Here is a 17448-nt window from a genome sequence, read left to right on the forward strand (position 1 = left end):
TTTAAGGCGCGCCCCCGCCGCCTCGTGCGCGCCCCCGACGCTATAAGTGGCGTGCATGGAGGTGGGGTGTGCTCAGAGGCAGCGAAGTTGAGGCGGGCAGATCGGCGGCAGCTGCTGGAGGAGTGGAGGCTGGTCTAGAGAGCCTGGAGCGGAACCCCCACCCTTGCAACTAAGCCCCCAGCAGAGGACCCCCTGCCCACTACTGCCACTGACCTCCCCCTGGCACCCGCCCACCCCCTCGTACTGTGGCACTTTGCCCTCACTCCTGGGAACTGACCCCCGGCACTGCGGAGTTGCGCCACCCTGGCAGCGCATCCTCCTGGCAGTGCCCCTGCACCCAGGTCCCTCGCGGCCCGCTCTCGCCGGCTGGCACTGCCCGGACCCGGGCTCCTGCGCTTCATGGATCTGGCCTTTTTGGGGCAGAAGTGAGGGTCTTCGGCTGACTTGGCTGTGTTTCTGCACTTCCCCGGCCCGGACCCCCGCGCCGCCCCGATGCTGGTCCACACCTACCCCGCCATGGTGAGTTGGGGGCAGTGCTGGGTGGCCGAGGGGGTATTAGGCAGCCTGCGTGCGCTGGGGTCGGGGGAGGGGGGTGTCGGGGCGCTGTGGTGTTTTGTGATGTTCGGGGGTCCGCTGGAGTTGCGGGGGACGTGTACCACGGGCAGAGGGGGTGCACTGCTCGCAGAGGAGTGTGCGGTGATGTTAACGGGTGTTAAGGCCCCGTCCGATCATATGGTCCGTGCGTGTAAATGGGGGTGAGGGGTTCCAGATCCCTGGGTGGGAGTTAGGGCATGTCTCTAATGATCCAAGCATGGTCTGATTCCTAGGGGGGTGGGGGGTGCATGCCATGTTCCCTTTAGTCCTGGGAAACTGCCCCCGAGGGAGGCACACTTGATATGCGCATCTGTGTGCCCCCTCCCCCACGCCCCCTGTGCCCTGCCCCGTGCCCCGCGGCCTCGTAGCCACTTACCCTCCTGGCATCCTACACCCCAATGCCTGGCAGTACAGGGGGCCGCATAGGCGACCGCAGAGGGGTGCTTCTGCAGGAGAAAGCACTCGTGTAAAGGCCCCTATATACGCCTGACTGTATGCCCCCCACCCCCCGAGGGCATCAGCGCGCCCCTCTCCGGGGAGCGGGGTCTTTATAGGCGACCAACGCCCCTGTACTTGTATACACCTCCACTCAAAAGTGAATGGGTCCTATGGATGGTCCCACCAAGTCTATAGGGAACTGGCAGCCGCGTAAAGAACCCGCATTATAGAATGCACACGTGTATGATAGCGTCGGGGGCTCCGCTATAGGGGTCTATTATTCGCCCCTATATGATGCGCTCAGCCCTGACCCCGGCATCCAGGCCATATACGCATGTAGACATGTCACGCACTTCTATATGTGCTGATTGGAGCGGTGTCTATGCTGGGGGACTGTGCGTGTTTCCCTGGGCGCTATAGGCCCCGTTTGGTCTGTAGGGCCGGCGCAGCTTCACCTGTTTACAGATTTCACGTGTGTGCATCGAGCATCGATGGAATCTGCTCGTGTATAGGGGATCGGAGGGCCTATAGGTCCGGCTGTAATTCAGGTTCTACACACAGGCCTTTCTTTACAGAAGCAGTGAAAGCGCGCCTGTGCGTGTATAGGCGCTTCGGTGTATAGGGGCCCCTGTGTGCATGGGTAACGCGCGGATAGTGTGCCCAGAAATGGCAGGCTTGTCGCTAAAGCGCGGGTTATTGATAGCAGGAGAGGCTGCAGGTTACATGCTGTTGTGTAAAGGTCTTCTGGTCTGTTTAGTGTGTGTTCTGGGGGTCCTGCCTGCCCTATATAGTGTATGTCGGCCTCTATAGGTGACCCATTGCTGTGTGTGTGTTCTGGGGGTGCCGCCTGCCCGTGAGGGCGGTCCTGCCTGCCCTATATAGTGCAAGAAGGCCTCTATAGGTGACCCATTGCTGTGACGGATGTGTGTGTGCTGTGGGGGTGCTGCCTGTCTTCTATATACTATATGCATAAGCCTGTATAGGCGACCCCTCACTGTTTCTGATTTCTGGGTGCTTGTGGGTGCCGCATGCCCATATACATGCTGCGTGTTTTTGATTTCTCTGTGCCCTGTGGGTGCCACTTACCCCTGACTGCTTCTCCCCTCTGCAGGACCGCCCTGATGGACTGAACGGCTCCTCGTCCGGGGGGCGCCTGTCCCAGCTCTCCTCCCTGAACCAGGCCGGGTACTCGTCTGCGCCCCCCTTGTGCCACACCCCAGCCTCGGACTTCCAGCCGCCCTACTTCCCACCCCCCTACCCGCAGCCCACGCTCTCCTACTCCCAGGGCCAGGAGTCCGGCTACCCCCACCTGGGCGACCCCTACTCGAGCCTGGGCCCCCTGCACCACCAGCAGCAGCAGGCCTGGCACTCCCAGCGGGCACGGCAGGAGGAGGGGGTGCTGCTCTCCCAGACGCACCGGGCACTGGGCCTGGACCCCCGCAGGGACTACGGCGGGGTCCCCCGCCTGCTGCACGGCCTCAGCGACGGGGGCCACGGACTGGCCGAGGGCCACCTGGGACTGCACGGACTGGGCCACCACAGTATCGAGGACATTCAGGTGGGTCTTAGCGCTGGGCGCCGCTTCTGAGCGCTAGAACTGTTCCGAAGACACCAGGCATGCTCGCAATCACAGCGCGCGCCGCCGCGTGCCGGGAATACGGCGCACCTGTGTCTATGGCCACCCCGTTCAGGGTACACGCGTGCGCCCATGCGCAGCAATCCACTTCTGGCCGCTAGATCGCCATAAGAGTGTTGCCGCAAAATTACACCCGGGCTCCGCCGCGCTCACGGCGCCTACGAGTGCGCAGCGCCTCGAGCCGCCTATGGCCGCTACATCTGGCGGCCTGCAATTGAAAACACACGAAGTCTCCTGCCCAGGATCACACTGTGTGGCCGCCAAGAACCTGGACTTTCACCCCAGACACGCAGTCCGGCCTGGACTGTCCAGGTGTTAGGTGTCACCTCCAGACCACCCCCCCGCCCCCCGAGCTCCACACCATATCGCATTCGCCGTTCTGCCTTTTTTCCATTAGAGAGAGAGAGTGCGCGCGCGTGTGTTGGTACTAGGCCCTCGCCAATGGGTAGAATTAATAACCGCATCCCCTAATTAATATCACACCCCGACAGTCACGAGGCGGCTCCAAGACGCTAGGTGATGACCCCGAAATGATGCCTTACGCGATGACACCGCTACGCACAACCGCGCCGGCGCGGCGCTCGCACTTACCGCGGACGCAATGACACTTACCGGCCCTCCATCAAAATAAAGCGCTCCCGGGCGCCTAATTGAAATATCCAAGGACGCACCTGGGAAAATAAACGTTGCCCTCAGCTTAGCCCCCCCCCTCCCTACACCCCCCAACCCCAAGGGAAACCGTGAGGACCCTGCTTTTGCAGAAAGTAACACGTAATTAGAGTGCTCGCGTCTGTGTGGGTGTCGATCTAGCTCTATATATGATATATTACATTAATTATAAAGTCTGTATCATACTACCCCGGAGGCTCTACCCGGCTCTGTCGCCAGGAGTACGAGGCGGTTTCACGTTCTGGTTACGCTTAAAAAAAATCAGAACAAAAAAAAAACCGGGGCCTGGTTTGCAAAACTATTTTAAAGCGGGAAAGTCGCATTTTTGTTTGTTGTAAATCGGTCCCTAATTGTGCGGATACAACAACAGCAACACGCCAAACGTATAGATTGCATTTTTCGTTGCGAGGAGTGATCTTATTTCTCATGAAAAACACACTTATTTTTTTGAGAGCACGTGAAACGTGCATTTTAATTTTTGAGAGAAACGTATTATTGATTTGTGATTTTTAAACGATATTTGATACAAGTAAAAAAATACGGTAGCTCAATGCCTCTAAAAATAACGCAAAGGCTCACAATTAAATATGACGAACATATTTTGATATAATCCGATTATACGGAAATCGAAGCGTACGACGGGGTCCTCTTTAAAATAAAAACCTTACCTGCTGGCCCTTTCCTGTCCAAACTTGTCTGCCGGGCCACGTTTGCGCGCGCACGCATTTCTGCAGCGCGTGTGCGCACAGAACACACCGGCCCGTCCCGCGCAAGCTGCTTTTCTGCACGTTTCTAAATGAATTCACGGCCAGAAACGTCCCACGGCTCCGTCTCCGTGAAAGGCGCTGCGGAATTTCGCTCTCTCGGCGGCGGTTAATTCACGCAGAGTTCGCGAATCCGCGCAAGCGGCTGCTTCTTGCGCTGCGCGTTCTGTGTTTAAAGAGCACAAGTCTGTAAGGAAGCCAACACTCGCATGCAACATACATGTTTTCTTTTGTGCATGGGTATATGCCTTTGTGTGCATGTGCGTAGTTGCATGTGTGCGCGGGCTTTTAAAAGTGAATAGCATGTTTGCGTGTTCAATGTTTATATGCCGTGCGACTTTGTGTTGTGTGTGTGCTGCGGGCGCGTTGTGTACGTACATGCATATTATGTATGCATACTCCCACTGCGTTTTGTGTGTATATTGTTTATTCGTGCACGATTGTGACTATGCCCCGTGCGCACGGGTCTGTTGCCGCAGAACGTGGGCCGCATGAACGCTGTGTGTGTGTGTGTGTGTGTGTTTCACCCGGCAACTGTCACACAATCTGCGTGTGTGTGATTTCCCACGTCTCCCGTCCCGGAAACATGCGCCCTGCAGCCACCCACACACCCCCACTCAAAGCCGTGCGGCTGCTGCGGGGTTAGGCGCACATGCACACGCTTACAAACACACCACAAATGACCAGTAACATAGCGCCCCTCAACACACCAGCACCCAGAGCCGGAAATGCTGCCCCCCGGCTCGCAAGGCTCGCCGTGTTATAATGCCCTGGTGTCTGGGCCCCTCTTAGCCACGTCATTCAGTGCAGTAATGTTCTTATGTAACGGGACCTCTCCCCCTGGGAGGCCTCTGCTCTCTCTTATACGTCATTTCTGTTCGAAATGATCCCCTGTACCTAAAAAAAAGAAAAAAAAAACCACCAAGCAGGCACTCCTCAAATGATCGAACCAGACATTAGCACACCCCACACTGTGCACGCCGTGCATCACACATCCCGCGCATGAAACCAACAGCTCACGCATGACCCCTCTGCCTGGAACCCAGCAAACTTAACATTCGCCGCTCCCATCACAGGTGTGTGTGTGTGCTTGTCTCCACATGCGTATGTTTGTGTCCGCGTGCCTTGCTTTCTTGTGTGCGTCTACATGCACGTGTATTTGCGCGATCCTGTCTTTTGTGTTTTTTGTGACTGGGAATCTTTTCGGGAATGTGTGCGCTTGTGTGTCTATGAGTGTCCCTCGTGGGTGTTGTGAGTCTTTGTGCACCCCTCGCCTTGATCTAAAGCCTCATGTGTTGCTGGTGCCCCCTGCAGGTTGTGGAGGACAGCGCAGGGATGAGCCTTCTGGACCAGTCCGTGATCAAGAAAGGTAAGGGGCTACTTCTGTACCCCCCCCCCCCCCGGCGGCCACCCCCCTCCGCGATGTGCAATCAGTGACCCCCACACTGTGCTTTATGTACCTCCCCATCAGCGCTCTGTCATTCCCCATACACTGTACACTGCTGTGCGATATACACTGCCAGTATTGTGCCTCACTAGTACTGGGGTGTGGCGAACCTCTACCAGTACTGCCCGTCTGATCACCCCCGCCGCTACTGTGGTCAATACGGTGCTCCATGTGCCCCCCCCCCCACCCCCGGCGATGCTGTGTATGCGACTCTTACAGTACTGTGCACTCTTTTACCGTACCAGTACTGTGCCGAATTTCACCCCCAGTGAAGCTATATGTATGAAGACCGATGACCTCCACGGATGTGCTCTGTGCCCTCCCAGCACTGTGCTTTGCCCTCCCCCAGCACTGTGCTTTGCCCTCCCCCAGCACTGTGAGCACTGTGCTTTGCCACCCCTCAGCACTGTGATTTGTGTCACCACTAGTGTTGTGGTTCGTGATCCTCCAAAGTACTGTGCTTTGTGCGAAAACAGGAATAACGAAAACCTTTTTTACGACCCTAAAATAACGATTTTAAAAGATAAAAAATTGTATTGGGGGGAGGGGGACAACCAAGCCCCCCCCAACCGTTTCTCTAGGTCCATAACCTCACCCCAAATTATTATCGCTGTATACTGGGGAGGGGCGTAAAGCAGAGCACTGGCAAAAGTCAATGCAGCCCAGTACTGCGGGGGTCCACATAAAGCACAGTATTGGTGGTGTTGGGCTGTGGGGGGAGAGGGGGGTCAAATAATACGCAGTGCTAGTGGGGGTGACAAAAATCGCGACACTGATGCAGGCCGCGTAAAGCCGTATACAGTGAGAATAAAGAAGAAAATTCGTGACTTTTCGTTATTTTAGGATCGTGAAAAATGTTTTCGTCATTCTTGTTTTCGTTGTAATCACATGGACGCCCAAGTAAGCCCCCCCCCCCCACCGCACTGTAGCACGGCCGCTTAGCACCATGCCTTGTTTCAGACCATATCACGTAAGAATGTTGTAATGTAACGATGCTTAGCCCCACCCACCTCTTGCCCCCATAAGTGGGCTCCGTCCGGGTACGTGATGTTTTGGGGAGTAACAGTTATGCATTTGGGAGGGGGAGGGAGAGAGGGAGGGGTCGGGGCGAGGCTTTGCACATGTGTGTCATACGGTGCTCTGAGCACAAAATGGCAGGCCTAGGGGGAAACGGGGAGACTTCCCCATATCCTTGAACCCCCGAAAGACCAGCAGGGTCGGGGCAGAGTCAGTCACACGGCAGAGACAGGCCGCCATCTTACTGACGCCTGACACGTGGCCTGCCCTGGCCCAAAGCGGCCTGGTACGCTCCCGGCCTGTCCAGAGAGCCCCCCAGTTTCTCCCCTAGGACTGTCTCACAGCCAAACTTGAATTGCCCCCCCCATCCCCCCAGCCGCGTGTCAGTGACAGACCCCCAGTGTCCTTTCTAGATCCCGAACCGGAGGCAGGGCCTGGCTGTGTGTGGGCCGGACACCTGGGATACCGTGCGCCCCCCCCCCCGTGGAGCGGTCAGTATGGCTCGGCGCATGCACAGCGCGCCTCTAGCCGCTACTCGCTTAATGTCTGCGCACCCATTGAATCTGTATGTGTACACGCACACACACCTGTATTTGTATGCACACGTGCAGGTTTTTTTTTTATAGTGCCGGATTTAGCTGGTAAGCAACAAGGCTCTACTGTGTAAGGGCGTAATTAGAAGGGTGCCTACACACGCGTGCACCGACAAACACATGCGTACACTTTGTCCGTGCATTGCAGGGGTTTGGGGAAATCGCTATAATTAACCCTAGTGGGTGGGCCGGGAGCTGCAGTGCTTGGCAAGCCTCTAGGGGGCACTATAAGGATTTTGGAACATGTTGCGGGCCGTTGTCGCCGTCTTGTGGTTGGAATGAGTACTGCGGGGGGGGGGGGGAGAAATGCTCTCTGTGAATTGTGATTTATGACCTTATTTGTTTTGAATTTTTTGAAAATGTGTTCGGGTGTTATCTTCAGCCCTCAGAAAAGCAGCCCCCCCCCCCCCCCCAGATTGGGTTAACTTTCCTTCCAGAGTTTTCATGGTAGTCAGGTAGAGCGGGAAAGCACGATCTTAAAGAACCCTCTCAACTTTGACCCCCAGCGCCCCTCAGCAGTATCCAGAACACGTGGCCAGTGATGTCCGAGGGGCGGACGCACAGTTTCCAAGCCGGGCCGCATTTGCCGAATGGGGGCAAGGCTGTCGACCGCAGAAAGGCCCCCTCCCCTCCTGGAAGCCATTTTCAAAACCCGGGGCTTCTATTTTTAAAAGCATTTGTTCCTACAGTACACTGCACTCGCCCCCCCCCCCCCCCCCCCCCCCAGGCCCGCCTTGGTCCCCCACGATCATCGTGTGCACCCCGTGATGTAGCCGGGACATAGCGTGCACTGGGATGACATCACCAGGGGGATATAAGCTGAACTCAGTCAGTGATGTCATCGGGGTGAGATGTTAAACTTGATGATGTCACAGTTGCCCCCAGGTGAACTTCGCCTCTTTGCTGCTGACCTGGAGGAGCGAAACTATACAGTCGTTTTCACCTAAAAAGGGCCGTGTTGCCTAGCAACAGCAGAATGTAGTCTCTTCAAGTCCGAAAAACACAGTGAGTGACTAGGCCTTTAGCAGTGTGTTGGGGGGAGGAGGTGTCAGAAGGGAGATGGTTTATATTTCTAATGTCGCCTGTAAGAAAAGTGAGTGGAAAGCAGGCGTCAGGAGGCGCTATACAGATGAAACATCACATGGATAGGGCGGCTCCAGAGGCGCCAGCCCAACTCAAAATGGCCGCCTTCCTGTCACCAAAAAGACTCCCCAAATAGCTACTATCCCGGTGCCATAGGGCACGGTGTAAGGTGGCGGGCTCTCTAATCTCGTAAACCCCACTTCCTTTCTGCCCCCGCGCTGCCTGGTTGTGTGTGGGGGTGGGGAGCACAAAGGGGCAAACATCTCAAGATATTGCACATGTCACCAGACCACGTAACCTGCGCATGTATCGGCTACAAGTTCTGCAGCTCCTTTACCCCCCAAAACCACTCGAGGGAGACCACTCGCCCTGCAGAGGGCAAGGGCATCTCAGGCCCGTCACGAATGTTGCCAGTGTTGAGGTGTTGCCAACTTCATCTCCACCGAGTTGTATATTTTGCTGTTTGAGACGTGCACGCTTGCCCGGCACCGGAGGCCGCCGTGTAACGCGTGAGCTATCCCTGCACATGACTCCTCACCTGGCGTTTTTCATTAGAATTTGAATTTTCATGAACCAGTGATAACATGGTGCCATACACATAACCTGCTGCTGTGCCCTGTGTGTGGTGTGGATAGTGCACACAGGGCATAAACTGGCACCAGATATGGGCAGCGTGGGTACTGTACACAGCATATCACCTGCCGCCATGCCCTGTGTGTAGCGTGAGTACTGGACACAGGGTATAAGCTGCCGACATGCCCTTGTGTAGTGTGGGTACTGCACACCGTGCATGACCTGCCGCCATGCCCTTGTATAGCGTGGGCACTGCCCACCGTGCATGACCGGCCGCCATGCCCTTGTATAGCGTGGGTACTGCACACCGTCCATGATCTGCCGCCATGCCCTTGTGTAGTGTGGGTACTGCGCATAGGGCATGACCTGCAGCCATGCACTGTGGTGTGGGTATTGGGCTAATACCACTATTCTACCACCTGCTGGCACTTTGCCCGAGGCATGGTCTGCCGCCATTCCCCAGGTGGGTACCCCTGATAGCATTTCCTGTATGGCATATCCTTTGACGTGCCCTCCGGGTACGACGTCCATGCTTATGAGCAGTGGCCAGGTCTGCATCGCTCTCATGCCCTGGCCACAGGCACCGTGCACCGGGCTGCAGCATATGGAGGCCTAGGCCTTTGGCTATGCCCCAAGCGAAAAACTCTGCCCACCCTGCTTAGAAGCCCATGGCATGCGGACACAGTCCAAGGGCAGAAGAACTGCCCACAGTGTTCAAAGCAGGCCGGCAGGAGATGTGTGGGCCCATTTTGACATGAGAGTTGGGGTCCCCCTGCTTAGAGTGAAAACAGTCTGAGGCACCCCCTGGGATGCATACATCACAATGCTGGCAATAGCAAGGATTATCACGAGTCGGCAAGCCAGCCGGGAGCTTAAACACTAAATGCACACTGAAAAGCTCTAAATCCTTCTTTGTCAGTCAGTGCCTGAGGGTGAGGAATCCGTGTTTGCAGGCAATGGGGTGAGAACGCTTTTCTATAAAAGTGACGGCCGCTGTAAAGCACACATTTTAAGCTGCAGAACGAAAATAGAGAAATTCATATATTGCTGTGTTACAAGACTGACTGGCAACATTGGGGCAGTTGCTCTGGTCTCCCCTGAGGCTCGAGGCCGCTTTCAGTTGAAAAGTTTGAAAGGCCCTGGCGCCGTCCCTGTTTCAAAGGGAATGGGCTGTGCCCATTCTCTGCGCACAGTGGCCACAGGGCATGCCCTCGAACCATGCCCAATGAGTAACGCCCCTCACTTTAGTACCTCCGTGTCTTGGTGGGTCTGCAGACCTGGCCTGAACACTGTGTGTGGGAGTGGCTATGCAAACACATTTGTCCTTTTGGGAAACATCATAGCAGTTTGGGGATGATCGGGGGTCTGGAGTATGCCCCTTCACCCCATGAAATTGGGTCCGCTGATCCAAGATGGCAGCCAGACCTAAAATGGTGCATTTGGCCTCCACCAACTTTCTAGGGTGCAAACATGAATTTTGGGTCCGTGAAACCTGTGGACCCCAAAACAGTCCAGACTGATTCCCCCGAACCAGAAAAGGAATTCAGACAGGTGTGGCTTCTAGTTTATAGCCCAGTCGGTGATTACACTTCACGGTGGGCAAACATTTCCTGTAGAACTTTAACTGGCAAATGCAAATTTTGGAACAGCCCCCCACTAAGGCAAACACTGCTTTGGAGAAAACGCCCCAAAACTCTGAAAAAAAAGCAGAGATGGTTGTCGGCTTTGTTTTGTGTTGGTCGCCCAAAAGAGACAAAAGTTAGAAGCAATCCACACACACGTTCGTATGTTCAGGTATACACCCGGGTTTGGCTCTTTACCCCCCAAAAAATGAAAACATTTGGGATTTCTGTCCAATCTCTTTATCTCTCTTTGCCTTAAATTGTAAATAGGCCCAATGAGATCATGTGAACACGTAGCGTTCAGGGGGGCTTTCTGTATAGTGCCAACTCCACGGGCCTTTCTGAGGGGCCCCACCACCCCAGTCTTCACCGGCCCCCACAACCTGTGCTCTTCTCCTGCTGCAACGGTGCTCCCAGAAGTCTCCACCGCAGCCCGTGGCGCTAGACATGCAATACATACAATTCCCGAATGCCAAATCAGTAGCGGCAGCAATTCAACTTATTATCCTTATGAATATTTATGCCAATGTCACAATTAGTAGCAGTCACATTATACATTTTTTTAAAAAGTTTTAATTATTTTCTTGGCTGAATGATTCAACCTTTCAAATTTCCATTTATTTTACATACAAAATTCCATTACTCATATCATCGTTTTCCCCATCCAACATGTATAAAATCATTAAAATGTATTACATACAGTCCTAAAAAACAAAAGGATCTTTCTTTAGTCACTTGAACCATTTACATGATTATTATTTTCATTAATATTATTTTGGCAGCCGATAGACTGTTGACACAGCTGTTTAAAAACCATTTCTTTTAATTTCTTTCCATTTTGTATTTTTTTTTTTGTTGCAAAAACAAAAAAAGGCAACATTAAAAGAAATAAGAAACTGGACATGGAAAACCTATTAAAACTTCCTTTGGGTATTTCTGCCCCATAGGATAATAGTGTAGGAACAGTTTACATTTTTAGGTTCAAATTTAAAAATTCGGTCCAATTCTATGGAGTTAGAGGCCTAGCGTTCGTGTGGCTTTCTAAAAAGGACGACTTTACTTTCATCGCCAACATAATAATGTTAGCAAAACAATATCCTTAATAGCCATTGACAAATATACTAATTAGTAAAAATGCCAGGCTATTTCTCTACCATTTGACTTACTATTTTGTAATTGTTTCCAGAGTTTATACAGTGTTTTTTAAAAATATCCCCGTGTTGGTTTTTCATGCACCCACCACATTCTTTTGAATATCTGGCCTTCTTTTGGAAGCGTAAATGTATTTAATGGGTCACGTCAAATGGAAGCGCCTCCAGGCGCCTTCACTCATGCACATTGAAAACATAGTGGGCGGGACCACGCGCCACACTGTCATTGCTGTAGCATGTGGACTTCTATAAAGCGCTACATATGTGAGGCGCTTCTGAGCTCTGAGCATCAAGAATAGAGGGGAGACATTTTGGGGAACAATTACAAAATGTCAGTAAGCGGGCTTGGGGGGGGGGTTATTCACAGTATTTATTTAGAATAAATCTATTCCAGACAACCTACAAATAAGCAACATGTTATTGACTCGGGAGGATAGCTCAAGGGCAACGCGCTTGTCTTGGAAGCAAGTCGACATGGAGCAACACAGGTTTGACTCCCGGGTCCGCGCTTAGAAACCTCTGGGTATTAAGCACGTTATAAATAACGTATTATATCAAATCAAAACATCCTCTAGAGCTGCCTTTTGATGCTAAATTGTGGGGACCTCATGCATTCTCCGCTTATATTTGAGGGTGTCTGGGCAGCCCCTGAGACCGCCTCACCCCCTCCTGGGAGGCCTGCATGATAGATGGGGCCCAAGAAAGCCACATTTCCGATCTCGTGGACCCCATGCAGCAGAGGGAAGATGGGACACATGTATCGGAGCCCTGGGGCCCTGCTTTCCACCGGGCGCCTTGGGGGTAACCAGGGCTGATGAATCGGCAACTTAAATCCCATGCACTATTTATGCGAAGGCAGCCTTGAACCTATCCGCCTGGGTCTTCACTGTGCACCAAGGGGAGTCTGGAGGCATTAAACACATCTAGTTTGTATTTGGATCCTGGAATCGGAGGTTTCCAGGCCATACAATGGCCATACAATCTCAGATCTGTTACAATTTACTGTGGGGGCCATTCCACCGTGTTTGGCAAGATTTCTTTATGGGGGTCGGGGAGGCTAAGCTTCTTACTATGCCCCCACCAGCCCTCTCCACGTCCTTAAAATTAGATTTAAAACATCCTCTTACCACTTACCCCTAAAAATAATGCATAAAAGCAGTCAAATGGCCCTTGACCAAATGTGGAGAAACAACGTCATGGAGGGAGACCAAAGTTTCTACAGTTAGAGCAAAACAAACCTTTTTTTTTAGGTTTTGTAAAGGGCTCATAAAGACACACTCTTGTTGCTCAACTTCTTCGTTAAAAACATGCCATTGGCTTTGATATGATGATATGATAGGTAGTTTATAATGCGCGAGCACGTTGCCGCTGAGCTATCCTCTTGAGCTAACGGAACTGACATGAATTTAGCTTTAACGGAACTGACATGAATTTCATTAAGATAATTTGTTGTGGGTTACAGTTTTAAAAAGACTCCTTCCCCGCTCTATCAAAAAAGTCGTTGAAAACAGCAAAAATGATTTGATTAACGGAAAACCACAAGGAGAAAAAAAACATTGTTTCTTAGAATTTAACTTTTGATCTGAAAGCAGGACGAGAGGGCACTGACTTTCAGAACAGGCCCTTAAATGGCTGTGGAGCGGAAGAGGAGAGCGAACACTGATGTGTTTATTCAGAAGATCTTCTTAGCCTCCTCCTACCTGATCCTTCATGAGTAGAAATACCCAGCAGAAGGAAAACAGGGGGTGGATCTTAGAAGCTAGGCCTGGAGGCACAAATCAAGGTGTGCTTCTCTCTCTTTTTTTCCCAAGAGAGTAATGTTTTTGAACTGAGAATCTAATTTGTCAATCTGGCAGAAAATGTGGGTTTAAAGAGCCGCTAACATTCTCTGCAACATGAATTTGGAACCGCGTGGAGGAATTAAACTGCAAAACATTTCAACGCTAATCGGGCCTAGAGATCTGGCGCGCATTGGGGTGAAACAAAGACGAAGGGTCTCATTTCAAGGAGACAGTGGATGGGTGATTTTTCGAAGTTGTGCATGTTTACGGAGAAAGACACGCGCGGTAGGAGTGTAGGGTTGCGGGTCGTGAATCAGGTGGCCGACGTAGATCCCGGATTGAGGTCCCGCTGAGGGCTCCTGATGGTAGGGCACAGCGAGTTCACCAAATCGGAACCCATTGAGTTCCTGGATTAGGCTGGTGTGGGTCCAGTGAGCCCTCGTATGGCAGTCTGTTAAGGGGCCAGAAAGCGGGCCGGTGTGGTTCCAGTAATCCTCCACTTTCAATCCTTGGCTTCCATGCTGAGACCGCCAATGGGGCTGGAAGTGTTGTTGTAGTCTGAATAGTGCTTTTATGGTAAATTGAATGGTCGAACAGTTGCGGTTCAGCCAAAAGCACCACCAGTCGTCCAACAAACATACCAGGCAGATGTCATTCTGCGGTTGCCCTAGGAACAGAGTTACGGTAATTACACAGTGTGTGCGGTGTTGCTGTTGACATATTATTATTTCCGGTGTTAAGTCGCTGAGATGATGTCATAAAGGACCTTGTCCTAAGCCTAATGATCCAGAAAATACGTGAGGCTTCCCCTGTCTTTTCATCCTCATTGTGGAACTTAATCAGGACAATGCTATTTCAGTGTGTGGCAACTCTCATCTTTCCACATACCAAGCCTGTTTATTTCTTTAAAATGAAACTTTTATTCTATTTAACTGAACTCTGGGTTCATCTGAGAGAGTTCCTTTGTAGAGGTCTGCAATGCACTCACTCCTTTTGTCTTCCAGCGCCGTGCAAAGTTAATTTTTCCCGAATTACCTTTTATCTAGTCCTTTAAGGAGAGTATCTAGGCCTTTAATTGAGGGGCAACGTAAATATAAAATAGCTTTGAGGCACTGAACATGTCATATAACATGCCAAGAACACAGTGGTATTATGGTAAAATGAGTGACGCTAATTTGTTTTTTTGGTTCATGCATATTTTGAGTTATATTTCGGGCCATTACTGCTGATTCCAATTGACGCCGTGCACGCCCGAATACCTTCAATTAACCAACAAAGATCCATGATAATGCTTTTTTTGCGCGTGAGCCAACTGTCAGAAAATTGTTGGCCTTAGCGAATATCCTTGCTGCTTGAGTCAACCGCCAGAAAAGTTTGTGCCCGTGAGGATATCTTTGCTGCTTGTGTCAATTACAAGAAAAGTTTGTGCCTGCGAGGATATCTTTGCTGCTTGTGTCAATTAACAGAAAAATCTGTGCCTGTGAGGATATCTTTGCTGCTTGTGTCGATTACCAGAAAAGTTTGTGCCTGTGAGGATATCTTTGCTGCTTGTGTCAATAACCAGAAAAGTGTGTGCCTGCGAGGATATCTTTGCTGCTTGTGTCAATTACCAGAAAAGTTTCTGCCTATGAGGATATCTTTGCTGCTTGTGCCAATTACCAGAAATCTTTGTGCCTGCGAGGATATCTTTGCTGCTTGTGTCAATAACGAGAAAAGTGTGTGCCTGCGAGGATATCTTTGCTGCTTGTGTCAATAACGAGAAAAGTGTGTGCCTGCGAGGATATCTTTGCTGCTTGCGTCAATTACCAGAAAAGTTTGTTCCTGCGAGGATATCTTTGCTGCTTGACTCAATCGCCATAAAAAGTTGTGCCTGGGAGAATATCCCTGCTCTTTCTTGCACCACTGTCGCCCACAGGCACGTGCTTCTGACCTGCCAGGTGTGTAAGGAGCGCAGTAAACGGAATTTCATTGACAATTAGGGTTAAAATAGATCTGTGTAGCCCCATTACATTTGCCTTAATACAATGTTCGAGAAACTTTAAAAGGAGCTTTTTTTTAACCCAGGCGTGTCGCTATTAACCTTTCATCTGCAAACAGTAAAACCTCAGCGGGATATAAATTGGAAAACAGTTTTTTTTTGCGCAGGACAACTAAATCTAATCCCGGCCGACTGTGTTTCCCTCGACATCTCTTTCCGGGAGAAGTGGCCTGCCCATGATTTCATGAACCCAGGCCTTTTCCAGAACTGTGAGAGCATGAGGCCAGCATTTCGACTGGAAATGCACATTCCTTGTCAGGCCGCAAAGCCACGTTTAGAGCTTGTGCAGGAAATTGGTAGATATTTGGCTTAAAGGAAAGAAGGAGTTCCCAAAAATTCTATTTATTTTCAGCGCCCTTTAAAACACGAGCTCACGTCACAAAAACCCTGGCTAAATTAGATGACTCATTGTAAATTAAATATATATAGAAATAGTGAACGCAGATCAACAGGCTGCTTCAGAGCTCCAGAAGAACCTTGTAACACTTCACGCAATCCGACGGGTAGGCAGTCTTTATATCGAATACTCTATGAAGAATATACATGTATTGAATATTTTATAACAAAACTTTTTATAGAGAATACATTTAGGGGTGGGGTAAAGGGTTAAATATCTTGATGGGAAATGGCTAGGGTGGGTTTTTAGGGGGGCCCAACCCCCTCAAAAAATATGCATCCTCTATAACATTTTTTGTTATAAAATATTCAATATATGTTCATTCTTTATAAAATATTTTGGTACAAAGACACGTAACCAATCTGAGGCAATGCCCTCTGGACCGGCCTGCCAACCACCAGCCTTGCATCTGTTAGACACGTCCTCCAGGCCACGGCCCATCTCATCAGAAGATTCAGCGACTACTATCCTATTCTTATGGGCAACCAGTGCATTGTACTTAGATGAATTTGAGGGTAACCAATGTATTGCACTTAGATGAATTTGAGGGTAACCAATGTATTGCACTTAGATGAATTTGAGGGTAACCAATGTATTGCACTTAGATGAATTTGAGGGTAGCCAATGTATTGCACTTAGATGAATTTGAGGGTAACCAATGTATTGCACTTAGATGAATTTGAGGGTAGCCAATGTATTGCACTTAGATGAATTTTGATGGCAACCAATGTATTACATCTAGGCAAATCTCTCGATGTATTGCTTACAGATCGACTTTGAGGGTTGCCAATCTATTGCATTTTAGATGAATTTTTGAGGGTAGCGGATCTAGCACAAATTCTTGAGGTTAACCAATGTCCTTGAATCTAGGTACATTCCCAAGGTGTAGCCAAGATATTGAATGTGGGTGAATTTTAGATTGCTGCCATTATATCATACTGGGTGCTTTTATAATAGCGAATGGGTAGAATGTAGCCGCGCCATGAAATTCCCCTTCCCCCCTTTTAAATTTAGCTGCATGTGCGCAACCAAGAAACCAGCCAGGACACGCGGGTACGTATAAAACTCCACGCTTACCAAAACTAGCCGAAAGAACTGTCATCCACCTGCACGCATCTACTATCAGGCAATAATCTACGACACGTTGCACAACACCTCTGCCATAAGAACGCAGATATCCCCTACGATAAAGTCGGCTTAGCTGCACACATAATGTCTCTCTGGCTCTCACATGCTCCGCAAACTACCGCTCAGCACCCATCCACATGCCAGCTCGACATGGGTGGCTAGCCGGGACTTGGCCACTCTACTTATCTTCGTATGGGCTAAAGTGTACACCCACGCACACACACACAACATTCCTTTACCTGAACTTCTGTCTCCTGAGGGCGTTCAACCTACAGTACGTTGGAACCATACCAATGGTGAAAGGCGCTGTACAAATAACAGTTACATCACGTATATTGCTCGCATTTATGGAACTTCACAGGCTACCCCAGCGAGCACCCATCGCCTTCAAAGGCAGCTGCATCCAATACAAAGCAATCGGCCTTGCATGCGCCGTCCTGCCTCGCAGGCAAAGTCACCATCTCTGATGGTCAGAGAAGGGCCGGCAGTAGGACCTGGACCGACGAGAGTAACATAA

The 17448-nt window shown here is 50.8% G+C and overlaps 1 protein-coding gene across 1 annotated transcript in view; it reads left to right on the plus strand.

Moving 5' to 3' along the window:
* Positions 1-252: 252 nt before the first annotated feature.
* Positions 253-17448, plus strand: part of TFAP2E (transcription factor AP-2 epsilon) — a 155158-nt gene continuing 137962 nt past the window's right edge. The window contains exons 1-3 of the mRNA XM_069622597.1: positions 253-519; positions 2144-2590; positions 5416-5470. Of these exons, the coding sequence (XP_069478698.1) occupies positions 493-519; positions 2144-2590; positions 5416-5470 (529 nt within the window). The 5' untranslated portion in view covers positions 253-492. The remainder of the gene's footprint in view (positions 520-2143; positions 2591-5415; positions 5471-17448) is intronic.

This window comes from Ambystoma mexicanum, chromosome 11 (genome assembly GCF_040938575.1).
Source record: "Ambystoma mexicanum isolate Mex_15411 chromosome 11, UKY_AmexF1_1, whole genome shotgun sequence".
NCBI classification, from domain to species: Eukaryota; Metazoa; Chordata; class Amphibia; order Caudata; family Ambystomatidae; genus Ambystoma; species Ambystoma mexicanum.